Source organism: Orcinus orca, chromosome 12, assembly GCF_937001465.1.
Source record: "Orcinus orca chromosome 12, mOrcOrc1.1, whole genome shotgun sequence".
Taxonomy (NCBI): Eukaryota; Metazoa; Chordata; class Mammalia; order Artiodactyla; family Delphinidae; genus Orcinus; species Orcinus orca.
The window spans coordinates 71,298,135-71,325,990 of NC_064570.1; the positions used below are offsets into that span (position 1 = coordinate 71,298,135).

At 39.6% G+C, this 27,856-nt stretch overlaps 1 protein-coding gene across 1 annotated transcript in view; it reads left to right on the forward strand.

Moving 5' to 3' along the window:
• The window catches only part of ME1 (malic enzyme 1), a 194,963-nt gene extending 168,925 nt beyond the window's left edge, over window positions 1-26,038 (forward strand). The window contains exons 10-14 of the mRNA XM_004270079.4: window positions 9,131-9,236; window positions 10,608-10,750; window positions 13,521-13,694; window positions 19,784-19,882; window positions 24,370-26,038. Coding sequence (XP_004270127.1) covers window positions 9,131-9,236; window positions 10,608-10,750; window positions 13,521-13,694; window positions 19,784-19,882; window positions 24,370-24,537 — 690 coding nt within the window. The 3' untranslated portion in view covers window positions 24,538-26,038. The remainder of the gene's footprint in view (window positions 1-9,130; window positions 9,237-10,607; window positions 10,751-13,520; window positions 13,695-19,783; window positions 19,883-24,369) is intronic.
• The last annotated feature ends 1,818 nt before the right edge of the window (window positions 26,039-27,856 follow it).

The window sequence follows — 27,856 nt, forward strand, 5'->3', positions numbered from 1 at the left end:
GGCAGGCGGACTCTCAACCACTGTGCCACCAGGGAAGCCCCCACAATTAATTTTTTATACCTCTCCTGGGTCATGAAATGCTACCTCAAAATCCTGACAGTCTTTGCCACCTTCCTCCCTACCCCCAGCAGAGCAAATGTTGCTTTTGAGAAAGGTAGTAGTTCAGTATGGTTGTATCTCCTGTGCTAAGAATCAGCACAAAACAAGGGGTGGCGGGGGGGAAACCAAAGAAATAATAATATTCAAAAGAAACTCCCAGCTATTTGTAGTACATTTGGTGTAATTAGAGACTCTTAAAAAAAGAAACACCATAGAATTTGGGGTTTCTGAGATAAAAAGTGCCCACATGCACGTTGCCAAATGAAGGTACAGTTTCAGCAAGGGATCCTGAATAGGGAGACTGAACTGATAAGAAATCTATATCCACATTCAGCTGAAGTGATGGGCGTAAAGAAGGTAGATTCCAAATTGGATTTTGAAAGGAGGAGAAAATTGAGCCATTGGCACAGAAAATAGAAGTCCAAAGGTAAAAGACATTGGCCTGAGTATTACAGATCTAGAGAATGTCACATTCCAATAGTTTTTAATCTAAACCAGATCATCACATCAACTTTGAAAATGGTATAGAAGATACTTGGGAGACCTTTATTTTTGTCTTTTGATTCTTCTGTTTTTGGCAAGTAGAGCCCTTGAGTGATGCTGGTTTGCATGATTTCTGGCCTTCTTTCAGTACTTATTCTCCCTTCGTTCCTAAGTCACCACCAAGAATTAAGCCTTTGGGGCTGAGGCTATAGGTAATTTATGTTTCTTGCTAGATGGATGTCTTCTGGCCAAGTTCTGGCTTTAGTGGCTAGGAGCTGCCAGTGCTGTTACTATGATTAATAAAGTAAGATGTTCATGATAAAAGCATACATCTTTTCATATAACGTTTATCTACCTTCTTGATGATTTGCTGCTCATTCCAGGAACCTTAGGTGGTTTAAACACATTAAATACTTTTCATTATATCTCGGGTTGCCAGCCAAAAGAGCACTACTAGAAATCTGTGCTTTTGCATTATTCTGTAGCTTTCCTCCTTTAGAACTCGTCATTTCATACTTTTTTGAAAACAGATCACATACCTTTTAAAAATGCTTCTGGTAGAGATCTGATAAATCCTTCAGTGCAGTGATTCTAAAAACTGGCTAATCACTTGAATCATCTGAGAAGCTTTTAAAAAATACAGATTCCAGGGCCTCGTCCTGGATTTGAATGAAAATATCTGGCAGCAGGGCTCAGGAATCTATTTTTCCTCAGGTGAGTCTGGCACTCAGTTGGCTTTGGAAAGTCCAAATCAGGTTCTTTTTTTTTGCGGTACGCGGGCCTCTCACTGTTGTGGCCTCTCCCGCTGCGGAGCACAGGCTCCAGACGCGCAGGCTCAGTGGCCATGGCGCACGGGCCCAGCCGCTCTGCGGCATGTGGGATCTTCCCGGACCGGGGCACGAACCCATGTCCCCTGCATCGGCAGGCGGACTCTCAACCACTGCGCCACCAGGGAAGCCCCAGGTTCATTTTTATTACACTGTCTTCATCACCAATCCAAACCGTTTTCTAGGTGGAGAAGCCAACATCTGTAGAAGTATCAAAGGACTTGCCCAAGGTCATGAGTGAATGGAAGGGCCTAAGGACTTCTCCACACTGATCCTGAGTCCCACGTTCAATCCCCAACACGTGTAGATGGCATTTATTGTGGCTAACTGGGGAGCTTTTCTTTCATTTTTTTGTATATCATTGAAGGTTTTCAGAAGTAACATAAATGTATTTGCTGTTCGCTATTAGAATGTATTCTGCTACTAGTTATTTATTCGTGTCCCTAAGCCAACAAAATTTATCACAATTTATACCAATTTATCTTGACCATGATCGACAGTTGTGAGGACAACATTGTAAAATACATTTTTAAATGTTTAATTTCCTGTTTGGGATAGTCTGGGACAGTAAGCTCAGGAAAATATTTTGAATTATTGAACTAAGAAAATGACGATTATGTCTCTCCCACCTTCAGATTATTCAACATCTTTTAAATTCATTTCACATTATGGATTTCTAGGTCCACATTCAATATGAACAGACTAGACCCTCTTCTCTCATTTACATGCTACTTGTAGCAGCTGTTCAATTCATATTATGCAAGGTTGAATTTGGTTATTTCAGCTGCTAGTAAAACTTTTCTAAGACTTTTACTCTCATGCTAGTTTTATTTATTTAATATATTTATTTATTTATTTTTGGCTGCGTTGGGTCTTTGTTGCTGCGTGCAGGCTTTCTCTAGTTGCGGCGAGCGGGGGCTGCTCTTAGCTGCGGTGCGCGGGCATCTTGCTGCGGTGACTTCTCTTATTGTGGAGCACGAGCTCTAGGTGCACGGGCTTCAGTAGTTGTGGCACACGGGCTCAGTAGTTGTGGCTCGCGGACTCTAGAGCGCAGGCTCAGTAGTTGTGGCGCACGGGCTTAGTTGCTCTGCCACATGTGGGATCTTCCTGAACCAGGGCTCGAATCCGTGTCCCCTGCTTTGGCAGGCAGATTCTTAACCACTGTGCCACCAGGGAAGCCCTCATGCTAGTTTTATTTTCTCATGTGGGAGGCTACTTCTTGGCTTGGTAATATAATGAAAATGAATAGATTTCTTCTTTTTTTAAAAAATTTATTTTTATTTATTTATTTTTGGCTGTGTTGGGTTTTTGTTGCTGCGCACGGGCTTTCTCTAATTGCGGCAGTTGGGGCTACTCTTCATTGTGGTGCGTGGGCCTCTCACTGTGGTGGCTTCTCTTGTTGCGGAGCATGGGCTCTAGGCACATGGGCTTCAGTAGTTGTAGCACATGGGCTCAGTAGTTGTGGTTCACAGGCTCTAGAGCACAGGCTCAGTAGTTGTGGCGCACGGGCTTAGTTGCTCCGCGGCATGTGGGATCTTCCCGGACCAGGGCTCAAACCCGTGTCCCCTGCATTGGCAGGCAGATTCTTAACCACTGCACCACGAGGGAAGCCCTAGATTTCCATTTTTATGGAGAGCCTATGCAAGTTTATTTAAAACTGTATAGCAGAAGCAGTTTAGATATATTTTCATTGGCGTGTTGTTTGTCAGTAGCTAAATGGTCAAGAATGGGTTGTTTCCTCAGACTGGGAACACCTTCACTGTGAGCTAGTAATTCTTCTGTTTCTTACTGTGGGCCACAGTGCTTTACCATGGATTGTGTGGAATCTATTGTTTTGTGAGCCCAAACATTTTCTAAAATAAACAAATCCGTGGTACATTTCCTCTTAAACTATTTTTAGTACTTCCTATTCTTATTTTGTTAATAACCCTGAAAATCTTATAAATGTCCTTTTTGCTCACAACCCTTTCAGTGGGCTTTCTGCTTCCTATTTCAAAGTAAACCACAGATAAAGATTAATTATAATATTCTACTGTTATTAAAGAAGAAAACTTGATACTAGAATGCATTAATATAACATTGAAAGAAAGTTCTAGGACATATGGTAATTCCTTAATCATATTCAGCACTGGTTATTCCTTTGATGGAATGTATTTGCATAATACTTAAACTTTGTCAGGTGGAAACCAAAAGACCAAGAGGCAAAACCCAGTGATTCATTCAGTCTTCTCTAAGAGATACGCATTTTATCAGCAGCTCTCAAGATTACCTTACGTTGCGTTGAGATGACTACAGTTGGTTTGGAGTAGGTGAATAGTTATCCTGAGATAGTTTTTCTTTGTTAGAGAACCTAGCAGAGGTTCTAGCATTAGATACCCTGAAAAGCAAATCTCTAAACCTTTGAAGAAGTAAGCACCAGGCCGAAGTTTGAGGAATAGTTCCTGTAACACATATCTGCATTAACAAGGGAGCTGCTGTCCCTGCCCATTTGAGAATCAGGATCTCGGCCACAAACAAGAAAGTTGCCAGATATGGTAGCTGCCACCCACTGTTCCTTAGCACCCACCTGTTGGTGGTGGACTAGAAACTAGAGACTGGAAACACAGCTGCCTGGAAACAAACACCACCACCACGAGCTTCCAGAAGAGCCGTATGGCTACCACTTCATGATGTGCATTTCTCCTTCAGTGTCCTGTGAAGGCACATTAGCTTGGTGAGTGCTCTGTGTAAAGCAGAAACCCTAGCTTCAAGGGAGTCTGGGGCCTATAATTTAGCCCTTTAGGCTCCATTGTACTGGAAGTAGTGCTAGGAGCAATTTGCATTTCTGCAGTATTTGCCATGTAGGACCTGAGTGAGATTTTAGTGTAGTTACTTGCCTTTATACCTGCAGTTGAGTATATGTGTTTCTGGGAAAGAGTAACAGGCCAAAACTATGTTAGCTTAGAATTCTGGAAGCTGAAGGTTATTATTCCCAGGAAATATATCTCCCCAAGCTGCACCTTTGTTTAGTACGTGTCCTAGAAATTGCCTCGTTGTGAGAATGAAAATAGTCATGAATTTTAGTTTATACTACTTCCAGAGAGAGTTCAGAAACAATTTAGGTAAATACTGTAACTGTCAAATGGCTCCAGACTCTTATTCCTATCCATGACCAGAATTTCTCCTTTTTTTAATAACGCATGATTATTTTTTGCCAAATAACCAAGCAGTAATAAGGGCATTGAGGTAGCAGGTGGATTGCAAAAGTGTTCTCATCAAATCATTTTGGGGAAAGGAAGCTCTTTTTTATTTTATTTTTTTAATTTTTATTTTTTATTGGAGTATAGTTGATTAACAATGTTGTGTTAGTTTCAGGTGTGCAGCAAAGTGATTGTTATACATACACATTCTGTTTTTTCAAATTCTTTTCCCAGTTAGGTTACTACAGAGTACTGAACAGAGTTTCCCGTGCTGTACAGTAGGTCCTTGTTGGTAATCTATTTTAAATATAGCAGTGTGTACATGTCCATCCCAAACTCCCAATCTATCCCTTCACCCCTCGGTAACCGTAAGTTCATTCTCTAAGTCTGTTTCTGCTTTGTAAATAAGTTCGTTTGTATCATTTTTTTTTTTTAGATTCCGCATATGAGCAATATCATATGATATTTGTCTTTCTCTGTCTGACTTACTTCACTGAGGAACCTCTTATTTTCAAAGAAACAGATAGGAATAACATTGGGTAAAAAGAAACGGTGGAATATGTAATCAAAATTAAAATCATCCCGAAATAGATAACCAACAAGGACCTACTGTATAGCACAGGGAACTATACTCAATATTTTGTAATAGCCTATAAGGGAAAAGAATCTGAAAAAGAGTATATAACTGAATCACTTTGCTATACACCTGAAACTAACACAACATTGTAATTCAACTGTACTTCAATAAAAAAAGAAAATAATAAAAAAAAAACAAACTAAAATCATCCCCTGTATCAGTTAGCTATTCCTATGTTATCGAAAGCCACAAAATCTCAGTGACATACGAACAATAATTATTTATTTTCTCACACACCTGTGGGTCAGAGTGGGTGGCTGTGATGATGCTACTGGGTGGCTCTGGGCTACAGGTTGGGTCCAGGTCTGCTTCACAAGGCTCGTCGTCTGTGGACCAGCAGGCTGGCTTGTACTTCCAAAGCAGTGGTGATGGTACAAGAGAATTACTCTTAAGGCCTAAGCTTGGAACTGGCACACTGTCATTTCGGCCCACATTTTATGGACCAGAGCAAGCCTCATGTTCAAATCCAAAGGCAAGGGGTCGGAAAGTATACTCTGCCTTTTGTAAAAGGAACTGTAAAGTATCATGGCAAAATCACTGACACAGGAAAGAGATGATGAGGAACTGGGGCCTAAATCAAAATCTGAATTATCTTTTTTTTTTTTTTTTGCGGTGCGCGGGCCTCTCACTGTTGTGGCCTCTCCCATTACGGAGCACAGGCTCGGGACGCGCAGGCTCAGCGGCCATGACTCACGGTCCCAGCGGCTCCGCGGCACGTGGGATTTTCCCGGACCGGGGCACGAACCCACGTCCCCTGCATCGGCAGGCGGACTCTCAACCGCTGCACCACCAGGGAAGCCCTATCAAAACTTTTGGGGGAGGATTCTTGTGGCATGCAGATACCTCTGTTTTCTTATTTGTGACTAATTAGCATTAAGCCTAGCTACTTTTTACATGCTAGGATGATGCTTAATTAACCTCTGTGATTGAGATATGTAACTGAAATAAGTTTCCCAGCTGTGAAGCTAAGAGAGTAGAGGATTGGGGCACCAGGTAGCCTCACCCCCCATTTAGTGCAAATTGTAAAGATTTCAGTATTGTAATAATTTTTTATATTATTAAAAGGCAATTTAAAAATCTTATAAATACGAAAGAATGGTTTGAGAATATTTAGTGGTTACTCACAAAATCAGTCTAGGTGTACATCAACTATTTGTGATAGACCTATGACAAGTTGTAAAGAGGCTATGATGATAGTTAGGTTTTATGGAATGATTTGATGCTGCCTGATGGAAGTACAGCAACTGAATTTATATGACTCTCTTGACTGATTTTTTCTTTAATAAACATGATGAACAAGAATATAGACTAACGATATTTGAGTTAATGTTACTAGAGCCTCAAATGTTCTCTCCTGAAGTGAATATGAAACAGGAAACCAAATTTGATTTGGAATGAATTAAATAAGGTGTTTTAAAATTGAGATATAATTGACATATAATGTTATATTAGTTTCAGGTGTACAACGTAATTATTCAACATTTGTATATATTGTGAAATGATTACCACAATAACTCTAGTTCACATCCATCATCACACATAGTTACAAATGTTTTTTCTTGTGATGAGAACTTTTAATATCTACTCTCTTAGTGACTTTCAATATACAGTATTATTAACTATTGTCAGCATGCTGTACATTACACCCGCAGGACCTATTTATCTTATAGCTGGAAGTTTGTACCTTTTGACCCCCTTCACCCATTTTTGCCTCCCCAGCCTCTGGCAACCACCAATCTGTTCTCTGTATCTATGAGTTTGTTGTTTGTTTGTTTGCTTTTTGTTTTTTCAGGTTCCACATATAAGTGAGATCATATAGTATTTGTCTTTCTTTGATTCACTTCACTTAGCATAATACCCTCAAGGTCTCTCCATGTTGTCACAAATGGCAAGATTTCCTTTTTTATGGCTGAATAATATTCCTGTGTGTGTGCATGTGTATTTTCTTTGTCCATTCATCCATTGATGGACGCTTAGGTTGCTTCCACTTCTTGGCTATTGTAAATAATGAGGCAGTGACCATGAGGACACATATATCTTTTCCAGTTAGTGTTAAATAAGATGATTTTTCGGTTTCTCAGATGTAGTATATTTTGATGTGCAGGGAAGAAAAGGTGTAAGATAAAACTTTTTAGAGCCCAGGGGTCAGTAATGGTGAATTCTGTTATTAGGATGCTGTTAGCTCTAAAGTCATGCTCATGACAGAAAACAGTGATACAGAAATAGCACTTTCCAGCACTTGCCACTACAAAAAAGGGTACTAGAATTATAAGTGCTAGAACTATGGTTTTTTCTTCTTCACAAAAATTTTAATTATAACAACTAACTTTGAGTTGTTGTTAAAAACTGGGCACAGTCCTAAGTGCTTTAGATATATTATTTAATTTGCTAAAAAGCTGATGAGGTAGAAATTCTAATTATTCTTATTTTATAGATGAAACGAGTACAAAGAGGTTCATATGTTTCAAGTTATCTATAATTCACATGTATTACTTTTAAAAACAAAAATAAAACGATAACTTTTTTATAAAAATTTTTGCTTTATATTAGAGTATAGTTGATTTACAGTGTTGTGTTAGTGTCAGGTATATAGCAGAGTGATTCAGTTATACGTATGCATATACCTATACTTTTTCAGATTCTTTTCCCATTTAGGATGATAATAACCTTTTAAAGCAAGAATATTGTACCATCTTCAGGATTAACAATTTGCATACAAGTTGACATATACCATTTGTAAAGTGTTTTTTCCAGGGCTGTACTGTGCTGTATTATTGGAAAGACTGATTTCTAGCACCTGTCTTGGGCAAATTGCTTGATATCTCAGAGCCTCTGTTTCCTCATGCAAAAACCTAATTGTATTTGCCCTACTTTTCAAATTGGTGAGGGGATCAAATGAAATATGTGAAAACAACCTTTAAGCTATAAAGTACCATATAAAGTTAGGTAGTGATTTATTATGTAGTCAAAATCTTAAAAATTTGTAGGTAGAATATTATTATTGTTATTATTATTTTAATAATTTAAAAGTCAAGCTTAATACGTAGTGTACTTAATTTAGCTATTGCTTCCTGGGAACAAAAAGCTATTGTATCACTCATTCTTTGATGAAAGCTTCAGTGAAGTAAGGAGATTGAATAATAGATGAATGAGGAGAATTCTAATTTGAGCAGATTTTTATTCCTGGTCGTAGAAGTTTGGATGAGAATTTCATGTTCAGATCTACTAATTATGTGGAAAGATACAATACTGAAAGAGCAGAAGAAAAAAAAAAGGAAGGACCAGATTTTCAGCTAACACTCCTCTCCCCCATCCTACGTTCTTTTTTGTAGCTAGGATATTAAATTAGATGTTTCCTAGATAATAATACATGGTACAATTATAATGAAAACATTACAAAATAAAAACATATAAAACTAATAATTATGTAGAACATCAAAGTATGATATAAATATGGCATCAAGTTCCATTCTTAGTGAGTAGTTCAGCCGCTAAAGGCAACTCTGCACACTCTAAGACACTGCTTTATCAACACAAATCGTGTCTAGTAAACAATATCTTTATTTAAATGATGTTTTTCGTTGCTCTTTGTTAATGCCAGTTTCTCATAAATGTCTGTAGAGTTAGGATTTTAAATATTAAATAATAATTAAATAAGGGCAAGACTTTATTTTGTTCACTGTTATATCCCCATTGCCTAGAACATTGTCTGAGACAAATCTTTGTTGCAAGGGTGAATGAAATAATACTCTGGTAATTGGAAAGGAGACTTTTAAGAACAGCTGGAAGACATAATACATAAAAATGTTAAGCATAAATATGGGTAATATGCATAATATTCTGAAATTTCTTTGACTCTCACATGTTTGGCAGATTTATCATTCCTTTTTATTTGCTGTACTTAGGGACGTGCTGCCTTAACACAAGAGAAAGAGGAATTTGCCCATGAACATGAAGAAATGAAGAACCTGGAAGCCATTGTTCGAGATATAAAACCAACCACCCTCATCGGTGAGCTTTGGCTTCTTCCTCCCCGCCATCAACCCTACCTCAACCCCACGTGGGCTTGATTTGTTTTCCTACTGCTGAATTTTGAGACGTAATTTAGCTTCTTGAAATTCTAACCTTTGGCGTTCGCAAACAAAATTACGCATTCCCTGAAGCAACAGTACCCCCTAGAGGCCTAGATTTGTAAATGCAGAGCCGTCTTCTTAATCTTACTGATGATCCCAGCTGAAGTATGTGGTTCCCTCTGCTCACTCTGTCAACCTGCCAATACCTGTCATATCCAGCACTTTGCCAGGCTTGATTATTCCAAATAGACAGTGGTTCTAAAAGGGAGGTGGTTTGGCCCCGAAAGGAAACATTTGGCAGTGTCAGGAGACATTCTTTGGTAGTCACAACTGGAGGGAGAAGGGGTGGTCAGAGCTCCGGACATTAGTGGGTAGAGCCTAAGGGTGCTGGTCCACAGACTCCAGTGCCCAGCGAAGCCTCCCCCCAGTAAGGAATTGTCCAACCCAAAACGTTTGTGGGGCCAAGGTTGAGAAAGACTGAACTAGACCCTCCTTGAAAACAGGGACCGTATTTCATGTCTTTATATAACTCAGTGTGTTACACACTGCATGTGCACCGTAAGGAGTTTACTATGGACGAATTTGTTGCGGTTGAAAAAAACTCAAAAGTTTTGAAACTTTGTATCCTTTATTTTGTGTGTATATAATGTCAACCCTTACTTGGTATTATACTCCATTTCTAGAAGCTCCTGTGACACAGATGACAATATTGAGAATAATGATGAGAACCATAGTAAAAACAAATACTTACTCCATGACAGGAGTTAATGGGTAGTAGTAAGCCTTTATTGTTGTTTTTTATAAAATATGTTCCATCAGGAATCTTACTTTTTCCATTCTCATTATGCTAATAGCTTTATTCTTCTGTTCAGTTTTTTTCAGTGAGTCATACTTCAGTTTTATCATTGAATCGGATGATTGTCTTAAGTGTTAGCACTGGATTATAAAATATGATTGCTTTATAGCCTGAGGGACTGAAATATACTTCTAGAATTGTTTACAGAGAGATAGTATATATTAGACACATTTATTTCCTGATAAAATTGCCTAGAATTCCTAGTGATTGGTCACTAAATTTATTAATGAGTCAAATGTTAAAGCTGTGATTTTTTTCATAGATACTTGCAGATTTGTAACCTTAAAGGTTGTTGGCATTAACGAACATCTCTTTTTTGTCACTTTAATACACATATTCTATATTTTGTTTAGGGGGTATTACAAAATGACCTGACATGTCTCATTGTTTGGGGGGCACTGGATTAATTAACCAATGATAGTCCTATTCACTGGTTTCTTGTTTCTACGTTAGGAGTTGCTGCGATTAGAGGTGCATTCTCAGAGCAAATTCTCAAAGACATGGCAACCTTCAATGAACGGCCTATTATTTTTGCTTTGAGTAATCCAACTAGCAAAGCAGAATGTACTGCAGAGCAGTGCTATAAACTGACCAAGGTAAAGCAAAAATGGAACTGATATTTTAATAGTCAGATTGTGATTCTTTGTAAGGGAGCCCAGGGTATCTAAGGTGCTTACCGGTTAACCTTTAAAAATTTTATAACCAAGACTGAAAGAACAGTGAACAGGTCATGAAGGATAAGAACCATATCCTTTTTTAGAATCTTGTATAAATCCTGTTCTTCAATAAAACAAAATAAACTTTGTAATGTTTTATTGATAATTTTCCTTAAGCGCTTTGGAAGTATCTAAGATTTAAACATAAAAGTTAAAAAGGAAAAAGCTTGATCCTAGATACTGATTAAAATAGCTTTTAACTAGCTATTCCCAAACATTGACGCACACAGTATAAAACCACAGTCTTATTTCTGCTTTGCTAACTCCTCCTGGGTTTGGATTTTGATGGCATGGGTGGAGCATTTGGGCAATTATTTTGACATCCAGCCTGACTGGGATAGGAGTCCTCAAAGCTTCAATACTTTACTGTTTCCAAAAAAAGTGACTTATTTTATACTGTGCTTGTATTAATATATATTTGACCAATATGTTGACAAGGGCCCTTTTTTTTCCTTAAAAGACTTGAAAATGTCATTACAACAAAACAGAAGTTGAGTCACATATATCTAACACTTTTATTTTGGAAAGAAATCTAAAATGAACTGGAAAGGATAAACAAGACAGAGTTATGTCACTCTGCATAAATCTAACTCAATGCATAAATAAAACTGCATAAATAAAACTGGATGGCTCTACTTCTTTAATACTGTATCCTTAAATGCTTATTACTAGAGTTGATGAAATTTTGCAAAGGAGCAACTCCATTGTTTATTTCTCTTATCTGGGATGGCGTCAGTATCCTCAGTAATTTAAGTTTTTATCCCATCTCTAGGTTGGGGAATTTGCCTCATGTAACTCAGTCCTTAAATCCTTAAAGCAGAAAAAAAAACCAATAACAAAACTTCAGCATAGCGCATTACACAGAGTAGGCACATAATAAATAAGTGTTTAAGTACATATTTTGTTTTGGCATATTTCAAAAAGCCTCAAAATTTCATAGATTCACCTATAATAGACGTAAACAAAATTAGCCAAATTTCTGTAGCTGTGTTTTTAAGTTCAAATGTGTCTGATATAAATGGCCTAAACTCTTTCTTATGATTTCGCCTAATGCTCTTATGTTGCTATATATAAAATTAAAAGTCATTTTGAAGCTGAAAACATCGGTTCAGCCAAAGGATTACAGAACAAGAAAGGGGCTGTTGCTGGATGTGAGTCTCTGCTGCTTCAGGCGCAGGTGAAGAGTCATCAGGAAGGGTTAAAAATACAAAGGGACCGTTGAATTCCGAAAAACTGTAACTATACCAAAAATGATATGGAGAGGTTTCCTTCTCCATATTAACAGTCTCTATATATGAGGGTATTTAGTTGTCTGTCGTTTATTTAATACCCTTCCTCCGTAAAATATGATGATGCTGGAGCGACTGGCCGGAGTGAAGGAGAGGAGGGCGGCAAACAGGTGTGTGTAGAATGTTGCAGGTCTCTTTCTCAAATATAATTTTCAAACGTATATATATATCAAATAACATATATATCAAATATGTATATCAAATGATAATTTAGTTACATTAGAAATTTGCTTGTAACAAAACACTTTATTTGCTAAACAAAGCAGACTTGAAGGTATCACACTTGTCTGAAAACAACACCTAATTTTGTGCAAGACATATCAGTGTCTGATAAACACCTAGATGAGAATTTCTATTTTTTTCTCATCTATTTTCCTCTTTTTATATCCTGAAAAGGTTGAATCATGTTATACTTAACCTTTATGGAAAAGGTATAGTATGACATGTGTTAAAAATGAATAAGTTAATATTATTAATATCATAATGGATTTAGACTCAAGGTAAGAGGGATGAAATTTATAACCCAATCTATTACCATTTAAACTATGCTTTGGGGATTTAGTGCTTTTTTAGACTTTTCAAATGCATTTCTTAGATTGTAGTGCTTTATTTGTTGAGGGTTTCCTATCCCTGTTTCAGAAGCCTGAACGCTTCCATCTATTATCGCCTCCCAGATCAGACAGACGCCCCCCTTTTGACTGGCAGTATGGAATACAGCACCTGACAGGCCCTAAGTTCATGCCATCTTAAAGCCTGTAATACATGGGATTCCTCAAAAATATTATGATGAAATATTAAGACCAGGAAAAAAATAAAGACAGTTTTAGACAATTACTGATAATTTAATCTTATTCTTATCTGCTAACCCCATTTGTGCTAATGAATTTTTTTCCTATATGACTTTTCAGATAATTCTTTACAATACAGAAATATATAAAATTTGTCCCAGTGATTACATTGGGAACCTGTTGACCTCTAAACTGTAACCTAAAATGTCATCTTTTCCAAGATTCAAACATTAACCTACCCTTTTTGTATTCAGAAGCCTGTAAGTGGAAGTCTGTAGTCTAGAGATGGTTGATGGGCCCGTGGATTGGACCACTGCCAACAACAGGATGGTGGTCTTGGGGTCTCCTGTTTTTTGCATGCTTCTCCTACGAATAGAGAGGCAGATAGAGAACAGAAATAATCACTCATTCCAGAACTTACTGCCAGCGTCATGATAGCTTGCTCACACTTATTAGGAAGTCAATGAAAAAATCAGACTTCTTTCTAACTACTCAATACTTGAATTACTGTCTTATGATCCATTTGTTTAAAGATAGCCTGCCTCTTTTTACAGTTGTGTGTCTGTGTTGCAGGGTCGTGCCATTTTTGCCAGTGGCAGTCCTTTTGACCCTGTCACTCTCCCAAGTGGACAGACCCTATATCCTGGCCAAGGCAACAATTCCTATGTGTTTCCTGGAGTTGCTCTCGGTGTGGTGGCGTGTGGACTGAGGCATATCACGGATAAGATTTTTCTCACCATTGCTGAGGTATAGTAAAATACTCTGTGTTCGCCAAGGCTGAAAAATCTCAAATCAGCTCCTTGTAGGTTGTCTACTGTTTTATTTATTTAGTATCCCAGCTCACTGTCTAGAAGGTGTAAAGTCCAAAGAAGATCAAATCTTTCCCAGTAGAGAGTAAGGGATGGGTAGTAACTTCACACTGAGTCACTAGGAAAGATTGTTCTTCAGTAGCCAGCAGAAAGACTATGTTCTGATTTCTTAAAAGAGAGCTTTTTAAAAATTGAAGTACAGTTGATGTACAATATTATATGTTACAGGTGTACAGCATAGTGATGCCCAATTTTCAAAGGTTATACTCCATCTCTAGCTATTATAAAATATTGGCTGTATTCCCCATGCTGTACAGTATGTCCTTGTAGCTTATTTGATACCTAAAAGTTTGTACCTTTTACTCCCCTACCCCTATATTACCCCTCCCCCTTTCCCCTCCCCACTGGTAACCACTAGTTTGTTCTCTATATCTGTGAGTCTGCTTCTTCTTTGTCATATTCACTAGTCTGTTGTATTTTTTAGAGTCCACATGTAAGTGACATCAGGCAGTATTTATCTTTCTCTGTCTGACTTATTTCACTTAGCATAATGCCCTCCAAGTCCATCCATGTTGCTGCAAATGGCAAAATTTCATTCTTTTTTATGGCTGAGTAGTATTCCATTATACGTATATACCACATCTTATTTATCCATTCACTTGTTAATGGACACTTAGGTTGCTTCCATATCTTGGCAATTGTAAATGATGCTGCTATGAACATAGGGGTGCAAGGATCTTTTCAAATTATAGTTTTGTCTGGATATATACCCAGGAGTGGAATTGCTGGGTCATATGGTAGTTCTACTTTTCGTTTTCTGAGGAACCGCCATACTGTTTTCCACAGTGGCTGCACCACTTTACATTCCCATCAACAGGGTATGAGAAAAGAAACCTTTTTTTTTTAAATCTTTACACTTTCAATTATGTTCTGTGACAGTAATGAGACAATAAAAATTTTGTTTCCAAATTATGGAGGAAGTGGTAAATATTTCTCCATGGAGAACCTACCTAGACGATGGCTTTTTTTTTTTTTGGCCATGCTTCGTGGCTTGCAGGATCTTAGTTCCCCAACCAGGGGTTGAACCTGGGCCCCAGCAGTGAAAGCACCGAATCCTAACCACTGGACTGCCAGGGAATTCCCGATGATGGCATTTTGAAGATTTAAGATGACAGTCTGTTAGAGAACGAACTTATGGTTACTGGGGGGAAGGGTAGGGGGAGGGATAGTTAGGGAGTTTGGGATTGACATGTACACACTGCTATATTTAAAATGGATAACCAACAAGGACCTACTGTGTAGCACAGGAAACTCTACTCAATATTCTGTAACGACCTAACTGGGAAAAGAATTTGAAAAAGAATAGATACATGTATATGTATAGCTGAATCACTTTTTTGTGCACCTGAAACTAACACAACATTGTTAATCAACTGTACTCCAATATAGAATAAAAAGTTAACAAAAAAGAACATACCTCTAATATCTACCTATCTACATATCTATCTAATAATCTTTGTAGTACTGTACTAATATAAGCATTATGGGGAAAAAAATGACAGTCTGATTTGGTATGGTGAAGTGTTTATTATTCAGGGTGCAGTGTAGAATACAGAAACCACTCTAGTACTTCAAGCAGAGAAGAAATTAAAACAGAGAATTCGGTGTTTGTAAAGTCATTAAAAGGACAGAAGTGGGCTCTTCTGTGGGCCTTCAGGAAGGATTCACAGAACAGCACAGAGAACAGCCGGTAGGGATGCTCTATTAAGCTACTGTTTAAGAACTGTGAAGGGTCTGAAATTTCACCTTACTTGCAGGCTAACAAGTCAGCCTGCCACAGATTCATAGATGCTGGCAAAAGACACAAAACTCTTAGGTCAGCCACAAAGGCACAAGAGGTACTCTGAACCTAAGGCTCCCATCAGTTCCCCTTGCCTCGCAAACCTCAGGGGGATGATACAGTGGTTGGCCCGATATTTGTAAAATCATGAGCTGTGGGTAATCAGAATGTTCACCTGGTTGATACGTCTGAGGAGGATGCAATTCATGAAGGAGAAATTTGAGTGAATTTCTTCTCTTGAAATGAAACCACGCTAACTAAACCCAACCAAGTAAAGCCTGATTAATGTTCACATATTTTCATCATGCAAACAGACTATTCTTTGCGTTGTGAAAGATTTTTATGTTATTGGTGTGATCTCAAGTAGCCTAAACCCGGGGTTTCGCGCCTTGGTGTCATTCTGTGAGAACAGAGGTCGGCCAGCTCTAATTCTCCTTTCTTTTTCTTCACTGCATTAAAAGCACGACGGCTGGTGTCTTAGAGCTTCTTTTTTTTTTTTTTCTTTTTTTTTTTTTTTTTTTTTTTTTGCGGTACGCGGGCCTCTCACTGTTGTGGCCTCTCCCGCTGCGGAGCACAGGCTCAGAGGCCATGGCTCACGGGCCCAGCCGCTCCGCGGCATGTGGGATCTTCCCGGACCGGGGCACGAACCCACATCCCCTGCATCGGCAGGTGGACTCTAAACCACTGCGCCACCAGGGAAGCCCTTAGAGCTTCTTTGACTCAAGAAATCATGTCTAATTACTTAGGAGGGCTTTTCAAAGTTGTTCTTACATTAAGGGAAATGTAGTCATTGTCTTTTATAGCAGACACATCAGAAGAAGAAAGATGATCTTTTTACTCGTGGTAGCCAGTGTTTTCTTTCCTAAATAACTCCAGCACCCTCTAGTGACAAATTTCATGAAAAAAAAAAAAGTCTTTCCAGTAAATCTACCCAGGGAAAGTAATAATTACTCTCAAACACCTCTGAAGGAAAACAGTAAGATGTGGTGAGGTTACTGGTGTTATTCTTATCATAGCCAGCTATCTCTCCGGCTGAATCTTGGCCTTTCCACTGTTCCCCTCTTAGGCTTCAACACGATATTCCTGTTTTTCATGCCACCTCATTGTTTTCTTTGTCATCCTTTCAAGTCCCCACCCCCCTTTTTTTTAAGACTTTTTTGATGCGGACCATTTTTTTAAAAGTCTTTATTGAGGGCTTCCCTGGTGGCGCAGCGGTTGAGAGTCCGCCTGCTGATGCAGGGGACATGGGTCCGTGCCCCGGTCCGGGAGGATCCCACATGCCGCGGAGCGGCTGGGCCCGTGAGCCATGGCTGCTGAGCCTGCGCGTCCGGAGCCTGTGCTCCGCAACGGGAGAGGCCACAGCAGTGAGAGGCCCGCGTACCGCAAAAAAAAAAAAAGTCTATTGAACCTGTCACAACAGTGCTTCTGTTCTATGTTTTGGGCCTCTGGCCGCAAGGCACATGGGATCCCAGCTCCCTGACCAGGGATCGAACCCGTACCTCTGCATTGGAAGGCGAAGTCTTCACTGGACCTCCAGGGAAGTCCCTCAAGTTCCTTTCAACTAAGCTTCTTCCTAGTATTCAGTTTTTTGCCCTCACTTTTCTCTTTCCTTTTAAAGTCTACTTTCACAGATCTCACACAATCTCTTATTTCCATTATCGTCATTCTAAAAGGGGCCAAGTCTGTATATCCCTATTCTTATCTTTCACCACATCTCCAGTGACCTGATGGGTATTTCCACCAAAATGCCCTGCTATTTCCTTAAATACGATGTAGAAAACCATTTCTTCTCTCCCCTTGCCCTCAATACCCACATTTCTGTTCGTGACACCCTTTCTAAGCGGCACCGAAGCTTAGAAGCCTGATGTTCTTTTTATCCTCCCTCAACCCAAAGCCTTTAAACACACCAGGCGTGTGCACACCCATGTAACTGTCCGATGTATCATCCTGCCTGGAAAACTCCGAGACTCATTCTCCACCTGTCTGAGCCTATCTTCAGGTCACGGCTTAAGTCCCACCTCGTCCTTGGGTCCTTTTGGGGCCTCTCTGACTCATTTTGATCTTTCTCCTTAGCCGTGGCCATCTTTAGCAAACACTTCATTTGATTCCTAGCTGTATTATGCTCTCGAGAGTTTCACGTATTGAACAATCAAGTCTTGCCTTATATTTAAATTGTATGTTATCTTCTCTGAAGACAGAAGGTCTCCCATATACTTCTTTCAAAACACCAGTAGCACTAGTGCAGTACTAAAGCACGTAGCAGAAACTGAGTAAATACTTACTGAATTAAATAGAACTAGTAGTCAGTAGTATTTATTAGTGAGAATAAATACAACACCACAGACACACCTCTAGAAGGGGCAAAAAGAAGAAGGTTCTTGTCTAGATTATATTTTGTAGTTAACAGAAGTAGCATGTAGGAGATCTAGGTGAATGTTTTGTTTGCCCACCCCAAATCTAGTAACTGTTAGGGTTATTGTCAAAGTACTAATTGGATCTCTTACGGAACTAGTAATCTCATGGATTGGCACCAATCTCAAAGACTATTCCAGCACATTTTTATATCACAAAGAGATTTTTGGATTTCTCGGTCCTCTGGACAGTCTCTGGGACCTCTGATGCTCCTTGGGGACAGCCCTGCTGGCCCTGCGCAGTCTGTGCAGCAGCCTGGAACAGTCTCCTCCCTCCTGTTCACATCTGGGAGGCAAACCTGGGCCTCCTACCCTCACACCCTCCTCCTAAGTCACCTGCTCTGTGTTCTCTCATTCTCCTTGCCCCCACCCTTTCTGCTATCTGCCCAGAGGGCACTAGAGAGATCCCCACTGACAGCAGCGTCTGGAGGAAACTGATTCATGTAAGTCACTGGATAACTGAAAACCCAGGTAACTTTAACGTTGATATAATACTATTATCTAACATATAATCCAAATTCAAATTTGCCAGTTATCCATAAAAAAGACCTTTATAGCCTCTAGACTACTCTTTTCATCTGCAAGAGCATTTCAGCCTTTCTGTTTCTTTTATGGCAATGACATTTTGAAGAGTACAGGCCAGTTGTTTTTTACAATGTTCCTCATGATTTAAGTTGTATGGTTAGAGGGTTTGGTTTAGGTTTGCCTAATAATTGAATCCTTCTCAGTAAATCACATCAGGAAGCACATAATGTCAATTTGCCTCATGTTTTTAAGCTACTTTATTGAGGTGTGATTGACATAACAAAAAGCTATATATCTTACAACTTGATGAATTTAGAGATAAGTAAGTATATACCTTTGAAACCATCACCACAATCCATGCCATACACAAATCTATCACCTCCAGAAGTTTTTTGTTTGTTTGTTTTTGTGGTATGAGGGCCTCTCACTTTGTGGCTTCTCCCGTTGCGGAGCACAGGCTCCGGACGCGCAGGCTCAGCGGCCATGGCTCACGGGCCCAGCCGCTCCGCGGCATGTGGGATCTTCCCAGACCGGGGCACGAACCCGTGTCCCCTGCTTCGGCAGGCGGACTCTCAACCACTGCGCCACCAGGGAAGCCCACCTCCAGAAGTTTTTTCCCACCCTCTTTATTCTTATTATGAATGTGTATGTGATAAGAATACTTAACATAAGATCTACCCTTGTAGCCCATTTTCACGTCTACACTGTTTCCTTTAGAAATAGGGACTGGTTTGGGGACAGCAAAGGCTGAGGCTACTTAGGCGATTTGGATAATCCAGAATCTGTATCCTGCTCTGCCATGTGAGTCGGAAATAGCTCTCTCGGCCTCCTGCTCTACCTCCCGTGCAAGAGTATGTGAGCTGGGAGCAAGGCCTGGCCAGCCTCTCCTCCTCTGTTTTCAGGGTCCTTTTCCATCACTTTTCTCATCCTCCTCTGCCTTTCTTACCCTTCTTCCCCCGTCCCTCTAGTGCATCAAACAAGAAAGCCACCAGCGTTCTATGGTACAGTAGAAAAGGAACTGGGTTAAGAGGAAACCCAGACACTCATCCCCATCTTTTTCACTATTTGTCTCCCGCCACCAGTCACCAAGCCTCTCTGAGCTCAGTTTTTCCACTGAGAAAGGGAGAGATGCAATTGGATGATGGCGTTAATGGGATCTGCTTTTATCCGCGACCATTCACCATTATCCTCACAACTACCACATTCTATGGTATGAAGTATTTTTTTGTCTTTCTTTTTTTTTTTTTTAAGGTTATAGCTCAGCAAGTATCAGATAAACACTTGGAAGAGGGCCGGCTTTATCCTCCTTTGGACACCATTAGAGATGTTTCTCTGAAAATTGCAGAAAAGGTAAAACCACTCTTGTTGAAGTCTCATTATTTTCCCTTCCACCTATGGCTGAATGTGCATGTTTAGGTATTAAAAATCCACTTCCTTGAAATATCTGTATCAACTTATTATGTCAGAAGTCAGAGAAATGAGGCCTGGTGCTTCGGCAGAGCTTAGGAACTATGTTTGATCCTTAGAGATAGGTTGAATCATTAATTTCCCCATCCTTTTTCTCTCCCATAATTCAGATAATGCATCATGGTTTCATTTCAGCTAAGCTTCCTCCATTTGGCCTTTTTTTTGGTTGATATCTTCCATATGACACTGAGATAGTCACCACAGTATTGCACATACGGTAGAGTGACAGACCTTGAACCACCTGCCTTATCCATGTCTCTGTGGATGTGTGGCACCTTGAAAATCACACTTGATTATACTGGGCAGAAAGCGAAACAGTGACAACAGAGAACTCAAAGCTGGCTGGTGTGGCGGGTGAGCTCTTCAAGGAACTAGCCGAGAAGCAGCTACATTTTCTACAACTAAGACGAGAGAGAAACCGACTCCTTTTGCAGGCTAGTTTTGTTCATTTACCAGGGCTGCCGTAACAAACCACCACAAGCTGGGTGACTCAGATGACAGACATTTATTTCCTCCCGGAGGCTAGAGATCTAAGGCGAAGGGGTTGGCGGGTCTGGTTTCTTTGGACGCCTCTCCCTGGCTTGCCGATGACCACCTCCTTGCTGGGTCCTCGTGTGGCCTTTCCTCTGTTTGCACATCCCTGGGGTCTCTTTGTGTGTCCAAGTTTTCCGTTCTTATAAGAACACCAGTCAACTTAAGTTAGAGCCCACCGGAATAGCATCATTTTAACTTAATTATCTGTTTAGAGGTCCTGTCTCCAAATACAGCCCCACTCTGAGGTACTAGAGGGTTAAGGCGTCAACATTTTCAGGTGACGTATTTCAGCCCACAGTCGTCGTCATATGTTGAAACTAGGGTTTCTCAACCTCAACGCTACGCACATGTGTCTGGGTTACTCTTTGTCACGGGGGCTGTCTTGGGCATTGTCGGACGTTTAGCAGCATCCCTGGCCCTTATGCACCAGATGCCAGTAGCCTCTGCAACAGGTGTGACAACCGAAAATGTCTCCAGACATTGCCAAATGTCCCCTTGGAGGCATATTTACTCCTGGCTGAAAACCAAAGCTATTGGCAAGTTTATCAGAACAACACTATTTAGATTTCATATGTCATGATTTATTTTGTTGATTCAGGGTAGATGCTTCAAAAACCAAGTAATCCTTCAAAAAAAAAAACTTCAGATAATCTGCTTGGTTATCTGTTTAGGAAAGAGTATGCTTATGTTTTCTCCTAATTTGTATCTACTAGTTTTAAACTAGTTTGAATTATTAATACACTGAACATCACATTATCCCTTTAAGTTCATTTTGAAGGGTTCAATGAAAAGGACTAGCATATGATCAGAGGGGTAACTAAGAAGACGAGGGACAGCAGGAGAGTATGAAAAACTCAGATGTTACACCTAGAAAGAGGAACGAACGCTGAGTGGATAAACAGAAATTGGGAAACCTGGACAAAGAATCAGCTTCAGGAAGGAAGGTGATATAAGTAGACTGCAGGTGTGTGGTATCCATGGCAGCGGGTTGGCCAAAAGGTTCGTTGTGGTTTTTGTAACGTCTTACAGAAAAACCCGAACGAACTTTTTGGCCAACCCACTACGTTCAAATGTACAATTCTAACAAGTAGACGGTGATGACTGAAACTTAAAGAGAGGCTGGATATAAAGGTGATCTACACGTGGGAACAGGTGAAGCTCTCGTCTTCCAGAGCGTCTGGCGTTGACGAGAAGGGGAGAGTGAAGATTTCACTGAGAGAGTGCATCGTTAATACAGTGTGTCCTGGGAGCAGAAAGACGAATGGATTTCCGCAGAGTCTGTGTCAGGAATGAAACAGAACATTTTATTATAAAAGTGATACAGCCTTTGCAAAAGAGGCACAGGGGAACTTCTGGGGGTGATGGAAATGTTCTGAAACTGGATGTGGTAACAGTTGCCCTATTCTGAATTTATAGAAGTAATTGGATTAAAAAAAAATTAAAAAAAAAGAAATAATTGGATTATATGTTAAAACTGTTGAATTTTGTGGTCAGTGAATTGTAACTCAAGAATATCTGTTAGGGCTTCCCTGGTGGCGCAGTGGTTGAGAGTCCGCCTGCCGATGCAGGGGACACGGGTTCGTGCCCCAGTCCGGGAAGATCCCACATGCCGCGGAGCGGCTGGGCCCGTGAGCCATGGCCGCTGAGCCTGCGCGTCAGGAGCCTGTGCTCCGCAACGGGAGAGGCCACAACAGTGAGAGGCCCGCGTACTGCAAAAAAAAAAAAAAAAAAAAAAAAAGAATATCTGTTAAAAACGTAGTAATACCACATCATAGGCACTCTGAAACATAGAAGAGAGGAAAATACCTGACATTCTGCCTTTCTGAAACAAGCATTGTCTTCATTTTGGCGTGTGTGTTTGCTTGCAGTCTGTTTTCGTGTTTGCTTTCTTTGCTAACAGTGTTGTAATAATGTGTAAGGGTGTATTCACATACTTCTGATCATGCTTTTTTCATAAACATTTTTCCACGGTACAGCACACTCTTTATAACTTTAATTTTTTCATAAACGCATAATTTTACATTGAGAAGAGACACTTCACCATTCTGATATTCTTCAAGATCACGCTTATTCAAATAAGTCTGTCATACGAGTAGCTCCTTAATGATTGCTTTCTTAAAGCCTGGAGTGAATGAAAGAGCACATATGGAGTGATTAATTTTGACAACAGGGAGAATCCATTCTTCTCAAAGAAAGCAGGGGAGGAGAATGTTTGAAGATACGGAGGAGACACTTCGAGTTGAGGAAAAGAGAAATTGAGATCATTCTCTTTGATCAGTTGGAATTTTCTCAGCAGAGTGATGAGAGTCAAATGGAGACGTGAGGAGGGGAAGGTTTGAAATGGACTTCGGGGAAATTGACTTGAGACAAAGTTTTTTTAGTTCGTTTTTGATTTTTAAAGGGTAAAAGCATAATGTGCAACCACATGGGCCCAAGTAAGGTTAGGAAAAGAATGACATGGCAGGAGACAGCTCTGAAAGGAGAAAGTCAGCACTGAGGGTTCCCCACAAAGACGTGGAGACAAGGTTCTGTGATAGCAGCAAGGCACAGAGCACGGAGACTGGCTCCAGAGCCCCGCTGATTAGAATCGGGAGACCCTGCGATAGAGAAAGAGGTTGTGTAGGAGGCCGTGGTCGGAATCGGGATTGCTGAAACTGCAGGGTATCTGAGTTCAAACTTAGCAGGGATTTTAAGGTATTTAGTTCAGTTAATTATCAGTTAAGTCATTTCAAGACTGTTAAGACTGACTTATCTGAGAAATTCTGGTAGGGTCACCCATGAGTAAATCTGTACTATTCACACTTTCCTTTCTTGCTGATACCGTAGTCTACTCTTGTTACATGATTTGTAATTGCATTTTCACTTTATATCTTCTTTGTGATTATGTGTTCTATTATAATACACTTAATTTTTTGGAAACAAACAAGATATAAATTAGAACTTAATTTTTTGATACATAAAAAATTCTTTTTTTTAAATTGAGGTATAGTTGATTTACAGTGTTAATTTCTGCTGTATAGCAAAGTGATTCAGTTAAACATACACACACACACACACACACACACACACACACACACACACACACACACACACACACACACACACACACACACACACACACATTGTGTTTTGGTTTTTTTTTTGTGGTATGCGGGCCTGTCACTGTTGTGGCCTCTCCCGCTGCGGAGCACAGACTCCGGACGTGCAGGCTCAGCGGCCATGGCTCACGGGCCCAGCCTCTCCGCGGCATGTGGGATCTTCCCGGACTGGGGCACGAACCCATGTCCCCTGCATCGGCAGGCGGACTCTCAACCACTGCGCCACCAGGGAAGCCCCCACATTCTTTTTTTTTTTATACTCTTTTCCATTTTGGTTTATCATAGGGTGCTGAATATAGTTCTCTGTGCTATACAGTACGACCTTATTGTTTATCCATTCTCTATATAATAGTTTGCATCTGCTAATCCCAGTCTGTCTCTCCCTGGCCCCTCATTCTCCCTTGGCAACCACAAGTCTGTTCTCTATGTCCATGATTCTGTTTCTGTTTTGTAGATAAGTTCATTTGTGTCATATTTTAGATTCCACATATAAGTGATATCATATGGTATTTGTCTTTCTCTTTCTGACTTACTTCACTTAGTATGATCATCTCTAGGTCCATCCACGTTGCTGAAAATGGCATTATTTTGTTCTTTTTTATAGTATTCCATTATATATATATGTACCACACCTTCTTTATCCATTCATCTGTTGCTGAAACAGATAAAAAACTTCTGACATGTGCTCATCATCATCTCTATCCATTAAAATAATTAATATTCTTTTCTTATTTCTAGATTGTGAAAGACGCATACCAAGAAAAGACAGCCACAGTTTATCCTGAACCCCAAAACAAGGAAGCATTTGTCTACTCTCAGATGTATAGCACTGATTATGAGCAGATTCTACCCGATTGTTATTCCTGGCCTGAAGAGGCCCAGAAAATACAGACCAAACTTGACTAGTAGCTTAATAGCTGATATTTCTAACTCCATTGATGAGATCTTGAAGTCTTTCATAATTTTCAAAGATTGGAATCTTTTATAATGATTCATAATACACTAGAGTAAGATAATTTTACTTTAACAATCTAAAAATTTGTGGACGAATATTAATATACTTTAGGGTAAACATCTCACTAGACAATTTTGCTTCATTTACTTTATGGTTATTTATGGTTTCTATCTTAATTATTTTGCCCAAGTTCTGTTCAAAAGCTATTGTAACTACTACTGAGAAACCCATCATTTTTATATAGGGAGCTAAGGGGAAGACTAAAATTAGTAATAAATTGATATCAGTATTAAAACCCATAATGCTTTTGTTGTTCATTTTATTAAAAATCTACTTTGTAAAAAAAAGATCGAAATGAATTTTAGGCATAGAGGAACTTTTGCTAAAAACAGAAACAACACTTACTCTGTTGCCTAGAGAAAAACAACTCCTCAGATATTTTTATTCCAATCCTAGGTTATATCTGTTCTTCTTGTTCAGCTGAATTCTAACATTTCTAAGAAAGACCACTGCTGTTTACAATGCCTTGTGCAGCCTTAGATTTTAATGTTCTTTCGACATTGTTCTATCTCCTCATCACCTTGGTCCTCAATCAGAAATCCCTTCATAAAAGCACTTTTCTTTCCCCCTGACCAAGTGCCCTATCTCAGCTCCACACCATTGCTGCTGGGCCTTTGTGGACCATGGCCCTATCCTGAGGTTGGTGCCTTCAGCCGAGCACAGCCTGAGAAGTGGGCAGAGCTGAGAAGAGTGGGTGAGCTCCTTGAGAAAGGGCTGCCTGTGGAGTTGACGTCTTCAGACAAACATCCCCAGAGTCAAGGCAAGCTGAGTTCCCAACTGAGTGACCTGGCCTAAACTCCCCTTGATTAGCACAGGTAATTAAGAGTTCATTGTGTTGCAGCAAACTCACTTTCCTCTGGGTTTGAAGAAAGTTTTGTAACCACTTCCCCAATATCAGAAATTATCTTTACATCGGATATTAAAATATTCTAATTACTATCAGTAGTTACAGCCCAGAAATGAACGTTAATTTCAGGTTTTACTTTTGAAGTTAATAACTGAACCAATGGAAACAACTGTAAATTCTTAAGCTCAGGTGCCAGTAACGTTTACTATTTATTTATAGAATTATATGGAGACTTTTTTGTTTTTGAAGTAATTCTTTTAAAGAGTGTAAGAAGATGTTCTAGGTAAACTATAGTAGTATGTGATTTCATTAAAAGTTGAAGGTTACACAAGTTGTTTTAGGTGTCAGTAGAAGAGGTAGGGGTATTTCTGAAGGTAACGTTTAGTCAAGAGTTTCCTCAATATAGTTATTTTGAAAAGATCCGGAATGCCTATTTCTCGTCTAGTTTCCGTGTTGTCTTGTAGCTCTAACTAAATGTATTTACTTATGCAAAGATTTATTAAAGCATAGAAACAGTGAATGAATAAAATTATAAAATAATTGTCTTTTTTTCTTAAAATACTGTTACACTTAAAGATGACAATGCTGGGTCTTGGCAGTCATATGATAGGGAATTTGGAATTTTAAAAATATTTCAGTAGCTAATTTCACTATGAAATTCATTCATTTAATATATGTGTAGTCATATTTGCTGTATACTGTTATGAATGAGCTACTTCCTTGTCCTCAGAGAAAGGTAATGAAACAAACATTGGATGATTACTTAACCAGGTACCAGGTAGTCTATATACCTTATCCTATTTAATGTAGTCCCCACAATTCCCTTAGGAAGTCGATAGTTTAAGTAATGTGCCAAGTCCACAGAGCTCATAAGTGAAGGAGGAGGGCTCTAAATCCATGTTTACCTTTCTCAGTAGTCTGTTCTCTATTCACTAGAGTACAGTTAGAACAGCACTGTCGAATAGAAAAAAACAAAGTGAGTCACATGAGTAATTCCTGTCCTGTGGCCTCATAAAAAGAAGAAACAGGTGGAATTCATTTTAATATATTTTATTTAAACCAGCGTATCCAGAATATTATAAAAAGTATTGAGATACTTTTTCATCATTTTGTTCATCCTAAACCTCCAGCTTTTTCACATTTACATCAAAGATATTTGCATATACATCAAAGTCATGAGAACATATAGAACAATGGAATAGCACAGCTCACAGACAGACCCCCTGAATATATTAGTTACAGAGTTAGCACAAAATTCAACACATAAAGAATAGAGTGTTCAGTAACAGGATTGGGACAGCTACCTACCTCATGGACCTACCACCTCATCCTATATAAAAAGGAAGACTTTAGATGGATTAAAGACCTAAATATGAATGGTAAAAATGTAAAGTTAATAAAAATTAATGTAGCAAAATATCTTTGGGACCCCCAAAACACAAACATGAATTAAAAACTGGATGTGTTGCATTATCTAAGGATAGGAAGGTTTTGGCTGATAAGTGGGTGCTGCCGTATAACAGTGTAAAGTGAGGAAATCCAGAACTGTGGAATAGGTTGGTTGCTTCTACAGAGATGGATTCATAAAGAAAGAGATAGTTTAAGTTCAAAGGCTTACATTCTCAGCTCAAGGCACCGTATAAACACTAGAAAAAATGCCTCTGTTTTTGCAAAAAGAGTCTCTTCTCCCTTAGTCGCTATAAGGCTGAACTAACAGAAACCCAAGGTCATACTTCATCCTGCTGGTTGCCAGATTTTAACAGGAGTTGTATTCACAGCCTCACCAGGACTCTCATGTGAAAGTGAAGAGTATTGACCAGGAAACAGGAGGATGTTGATTTGAAATGGGGATCTATGGGTAGGGAGATTTGGAGGACTTGTGATACCCTAAACTAGTCTTGAGTTCTGACAGTCCTGTGTCCCAGGAAACCCCTCATCCCCAGGCAAACCAGCACAGTTGGCAAGTCCTTCCTTGCTCATCAAAACGGGAGCTCTTCCTGCCTAAAGAGGCCGTTACTGCCTTAGGTGAAGATCCGGTAATGTCCTCACTCCATCTCCTCCCAGATGCCATCTCATGATCTCTGTAGGCATCATATCAGAGACCAGCATGGAGAGGAGCTGTGGTGGGTACAATTAAGAGGGCAAACCCAGGAGGAGAAGACTCCCACCAAAACAAGTCTAGACTTTGCTCATTTACGTTGGCAACATCTGAGGAAAACATGGAATTCTGAAAATGTTGTACCGAGGATGGAAAAGTGTAATTTGGGATTGGGCAGACTTGACTGATGGGGGCGCACTTGCCACAGATCCTGCATCTAATGTGCTGCCTTGAGCAGCTGAAAATGATTCTGCTTGTTGGTTCA